Below are 5,750 nucleotides of genomic sequence, written 5' to 3'. Positions count from 1 at the left end.
ATAAAGTTAAACACCATATAAGAATAAAGATCCATAATATTATTGTCTCAAGCTTTTAAAGTAAAAGTAGTGTAAATTGTCATATATATATATATATATATATATATATATATATATATATATAAGATCAATGTGATATATACATAATCACAATCTCTCATAATTTATAACATATAACATATGAAACATAATTCAACATCGATGAAAAATAATTTTAGTTTTCTGTAGAACGGTTAAAGTTTATATGTAGTTAGTATCATGATGGAAAAGCCAAGTGAAACTCTTCTTCGTTCTCTGCTTCAGTAATTTTTCACACATTGCTCTGTGACTTGTCAATACCTAAAAGCAAGTCCGTCCAATATTCAATGAATGTTGATGAATAACCAACGTGTAACATTCGAGAACAGAAAACACACACACTCCCACCCAATGTGTAAATTAATTGATAATCATGGTCAATCGCAATAATTAACCTTATCTAGGTGTCATTCATAAACAAAAAAAGAAGTTCAAGTGAGAATTCGTTTTCAAGTGTTCTGTTTCACAGCCCCTTTTTTTTTTATGTTCTCATTCAACCTTTTAGCCCTCCCACTCAAACCATGTAGAACGTTTGTGTACGAAATCTTAGGTACCAAGTTGGTGTGGTTGACTTGCATTAACAAATAGAAGAACAATTTGTTTAATCGAAGTTGAACCTCACACATTGCATCAACAAAAGTTGACATTTCCCATCACTTGTCATTTATGATCCTATATAAGCACATGCCTCATCACAGAAACAACAAGAAGTTCGAGGTATCAGAGCTTATAACATCATTTGGTATGTGTCTTATGGTTCAGTTATTTGCATTTAAGAATGTTGGCATCAGAAAACATGGCCATGCAGAGTACAGCATAACTAAAGTGTTGTGTGGTTTGCAGGTGAGAGGTTAAATGAGTCAGCGTGTGGGTGACGAGGCTGTGACGAAGGCCATGGGAGAAATACGAAGTGGAGCATCTTCACGCAGACATGGAGATACTTTGCCACACATTCATAAAGTGGGATCTCCTCCGAAGCAGACACTTTTCCAAGAGATCAAAGATTCTGTGGCAGAGACTTTCTTCCATGACAAACCCTTACACAAATTTAAAGACCAATCCGGCTTTAGAATCTTTGTATTAGCCCTGCAATCTCTCTTCCCCATTTTTGAATGGGGGAAAGATTACACTTTTAAAAAATTCAGAGGTGATTTCATTTCTGGGCTCACTATTGCAAGTCTCTGCATCCCTCAGGTAAAGTTTCACTCTCCAAAACTGTCACGTCATAAAAGGGTTTGAAATTGAAATGCGCTTTTTAACGATAACTTTTTAACGTGTGTATGTATGCATGACAGGACATTGCATACGCAAAGCTTGCTTATTTGGAACCACAATATGCACTGTGTAAGAATCTTGATTTATTTTGAGAAAAAATTTTGGCATCTTACAGTTTCATGACATGGCTTTTCCTTCACTGTGCGCAGACACAAGTTTCGTGGCTCCTCTTGTGTATGCTTTCATGGGAAGCTCAAGAGATATTGCAATTGGGCCAGTAGCGGTTGTGTCCCTCTTGCTTGGGACTACGCTGTCCGATGAAATCAGCGACATCCACAGCCATGATTACCTGCGTCTTGCATTCACTGCCACATTCTTTGCAGGAGTCACTCAAATGGCACTTGGTGTTCTTAGGTATATATATATAGTAAATGATTCTCTATCATTCGTTGTTCTTTCTTGCTTTGCCTAAATTTTTCTCGTACTGTGTTACAATCTAAACGTGAATTTTGCAGGCTTGGTTTCTTGATTGACTTTTTGTCTCATGCTGCCATTGTGGGATTCATGGCTGGAGCTGCCATTACAATTGCACTGCAACAGCTTAAGGGTTTTCTTGGCATAAAAAACTTCACAAAGAAAACTGATATTGTTTCTGTCATGCGCTCGGTGTTTCAATCAGCACACCACGGGGTAAAGTAAACTTTGGTTTTGCTTAGAAATTCACTTTAAAATGGCGCTCGTACTTAATTTGCTTTAATCTTTGCTTGCAGTGGAATTGGGAGACAATAGTCATTGGAATATCATTCTTGATTTTCCTTCTTGTAACCAAGTATATTGTAAGCATGCGCCGAAAACAACTTTCCTTCTTTGATGCTCCTTTACTTGTTGGAACTTTCAGCATCATAACTTAACTTTATCGTTGCAATGGACAGGCTAAAAGGAATAAGAAACTCTTTTGGGTGGCTGCAATCTCTCCTATGATATCTGTCATAGTGTCTACCCTTTTTGTCTACATTACCAGGGCAGACAAGAAAGGAGTGGCGATTGTAAGTGGCACAAAATTGATTGAGTGGTCGAAACAAAATTAAGCACTGTGAAACTAAAAGTATGTTATTTCAGGTGAAACATGTTAAGAAGGGTGTGAATCCATCATCTGCCAGCGAGATTTTTTTCAGCGGAAAATATCTAGGCGCTGGTATTCGGATTGGTGTGGTAGCTGGTATGGTAGCTCTCACGGTAAGCAACTTTCAGTTTCCTAAAGCAAAACTCCCTTTTATTTTCATTCTCTTACAGCTAAATTCCTCAAATTTTAGGAAGCTGTAGCAATTGGGAGAACATTTGCTGCCATGAAAGACTATGCACTGGATGGCAACAAAGAAATGATGGCAATGGGAGCAATGAACATGGTTGGTTCTCTAACATCTTGCTATGTGGCAACAGGTACAATTTCAAACCGTGTTCAAGCCTTTTTACACAAATTTTTTCTACCTAAAACTGTCATATTAATAGAAGTTGTTTATGATCTTTGTGTAGGCTCATTTTCTCGGTCAGCAGTGAACTACATGGCCGGTTGTAAAACTGCAGTATCGAACATCGTTATGTCGATGGTTGTGTTATTGACTCTGCTACTCATTACGCCGCTATTTAAGTACACTCCAAATGCGGTGCTTGCTTCTATTATAATAGCTGCTGTGCTTGGCCTTGTGAACATTGAAGCCATTATTCTTTTATGGAAGATTGACAAGTTCGATTTTGTTGCTTGCATTGGAGCCTTGTTTGGTGTGATCTTCAAAAGTGTCGAGATTGGCCTTCTAATCGCGGTAATAAGAAAATCAAGACAAGATTCAGAAAGAGGTTTCTGTCAATTTTGCATATTCGATTTGACCAATTCTTGCTTATGCAGGTGGCTATATCTTTTGCCAAAATTCTCTTACAAGTGACAAGGCCAAGGGTTGCAGTATTAGGGAAGCTTTCAGGAACTAGTGTTTATAGGAACGTCCAGCAATACCCAAAAGCAGCTCAAATTAATGGAATGCTGATTGTCAGGGTTGACTCTGCAATCTACTTCTCAAACTCCAACTATATCAAGGAGAGGTAAATGACTAATTTTATTCCTAACAGTTTAACAAATATGTGTGTTTGAGCATTGTAATTTGGGCTGAGGAATGATTCCATCACAACTAATTTGCAGAATTTTGAGATGGCTGAGTGATGAAGAAGCTCAAAGGACAGCAAGTGGATTGTCCAGAATAGAGTATGTCACTGTGGAGATGTCACGTAAGGGTTCCTAAGCAATCCTGTTTTCCAAGATTAATTTTGATGAATGAATTTATTCACCCAACCATGATGTTCTTCTTGCAGCTGTTACTGATATTGACACAAGTGGCATCCATGCCTTTGAAGAGTTATACAAGAGTCTTCAGAAAAGAAAAGTCCAGGTAAATAATCATAGAATTTTAACGTAGAAATTCTTTTGAAAAAGTCTCTAGGTACAGATTCTCTTAAACTTTGCCAAAAATGATGAGGAGTTCCAAGGTCCATGTCCTATACCATATTTGTTTGACAATGAGTGAACTAATTAATTAAACGAGTTTGTTTCGTGCAATCAATGTTGTCATCAATCATTATAGTATTATTATGCAGTGGAACACAAGTTGTAGTAATTGTGATGACGTTAATCTCTTTTTGTGTTTTTACAGCTTATCTTGGCAAACCCAGGACCAATTGTAATAGAGAAGCTCCATGCATCAAAGTTAACAGACTTAATCGGAGAAGATAAAATATTTCTAACAGTGGCTGATGCTGTTTCAACTTTTGGTCCAAAGGGTGAAGGAGAAGTATGATGAAATAAAATATATAAGTGCTTCAATTCAGCCGTTGAAGTAAAAAATGCAGTAAAGGGTCGGAATCAAGTGTTGAAGAAACTCATCAGAGTGTTACGTAGATTTGTGATCCATAGGTGTTGTTTGGTTTTGTTGAATCTATAATCCCAGATGATGTATATATAAAACAAAAGGGAAAGAAAAGTGTGTAATGGTTTGATTGTAGTATGTATACTTTGTGTTCATATCTTCTTTGTGGAAGTAATTATTTTGTTCATGAGATGCAACACCTTTCTATGCTCAATGGTTGCAGAAGAAAAAATTGACTTCATGATTTGAGGAATGTCACAAATAAAAAATGCTTCACAGCAAGAGTTTTTTATTTTTATTTTTTATATCTGATGACCTACGCAAACAACATGATTTACAATATGATATGCTTCAATCAACATCAACAATTATTGGAATATAAAAATTGTTTTAAGTATGTTGTATCAGAATCTTCATAACCTTTGAAAAATAATCAGAATCTTCATAAGTTGAGAGTGACATTTTGTATTGTTGTGTGATTGGCTTTTGGGATGCGGAAATGGTACTATATAAGATATCGTTTTTCTTACCTTTCACATCAAGAAACATCACTTCTATATTTTGTGTTTAATCAATCATCATTTTATATAAATCGGAATAGATTTTAAAAAACATTTTTAGAAAATATCTTATATTCTTCTTTTAATGAAAAATTCTTAACTTCTTGTTTCTTTCAATTTTTAATTTTATATTATTTTTAAGTTAAATATAACATTTTCTTTAAAAAATATGAATAAATTAAAATAAAATTGTGTCATGATAGAAACTATTCATCATGAATTTATAATACAATTTATATGTTTAAACTTATAAATTTTAGATGTGTAAGATTGCACGAGGGAATGATATGAGCTAACGTTTAGGTTGGATTTGCATTGAGCTAATAGGTTTAACGTGGGGACTTTCTTCCTTCACCCCCAGTTTTTCTACCTGCACCACCTAAATTAGAAAATACCAACTTTTTCCCTTAGTCAAAGTCAAAACCCTGAACATTTCTTCCTCTTCGGAGTGGTCATTCCAGAACCTAAGCATATACGCCGGAATATTTAATGAGGTGCAAGAAGAAAAAAAAAAAGAGGTGCAGGAAGAAGTTACTTTTGTCGTGTTGGGCCAATAATTTTTGTAATTTGTAATGAAAACAAAAATTTCTTTCTCTAACTCTTGTGTCTGTTCCACACAAAAAATAATTATGTTATTTTAAGATATTACTTACGAACAATTGATTAAAATTTACAGTATGATAAATAGACTGTGCTGTTAGTACTTTTCAATCGAAACCGTTAAAATTATTGGCATAAATTATTAGTTTTTATGCGTAAAATTTATGGTAGAACTATTTCTATGTAATCATTTAGTTTATACAAGTTAAACATAAAAATAAAAAAAAACACGGTTTATATCTTCTAAAGATAAAACTATGTACGATTTTCTTTATTATCGGAAAACACATTGTTTTGTTTTTGTTTTTCTTCTCAAAATTCAAACTACACATTTTCGCAATAGCATTTTTCATAACTAGGCTAGGTTGGTTCATGTGTGCAATTT

At 34.7% G+C, this 5,750-nt stretch overlaps 1 protein-coding gene across 1 annotated transcript; it reads left to right on the top strand.

The window, feature by feature from the left end:
- The first annotated feature begins 670 nt into the window (after positions 1-670).
- Positions 671-4,397, top strand: LOC114186972 (high affinity sulfate transporter 1-like). The gene is made up of 14 exons (XM_028075061.2): positions 671-820; positions 922-1,272; positions 1,374-1,422; positions 1,503-1,707; positions 1,809-1,983; positions 2,064-2,129; positions 2,226-2,339; positions 2,413-2,529; positions 2,607-2,733; positions 2,827-3,113; positions 3,197-3,387; positions 3,485-3,570; positions 3,655-3,731; positions 3,993-4,397. Exons 2-14 carry the CDS (start codon positions 934-936, stop codon positions 4,134-4,136), a joined length of 1,977 nt encoding a protein of 658 aa, XP_027930862.2. The 5' UTR covers positions 671-820; positions 922-933; the 3' UTR covers positions 4,137-4,397.
- Positions 4,398-5,750: the final 1,353 nt, after the last annotated feature.

Source organism: Vigna unguiculata, chromosome 6 (genome assembly GCF_037176805.1).
Source record: "Vigna unguiculata cultivar grain cowpea cultivar isolate G323 ecotype 2 chromosome 6, ASM3717680v1, whole genome shotgun sequence".
NCBI classification, from domain to species: domain Eukaryota; kingdom Viridiplantae; phylum Streptophyta; class Magnoliopsida; order Fabales; family Fabaceae; genus Vigna; species Vigna unguiculata.
This window is presented reverse-complemented; position numbering and strand designations above follow the sequence as displayed.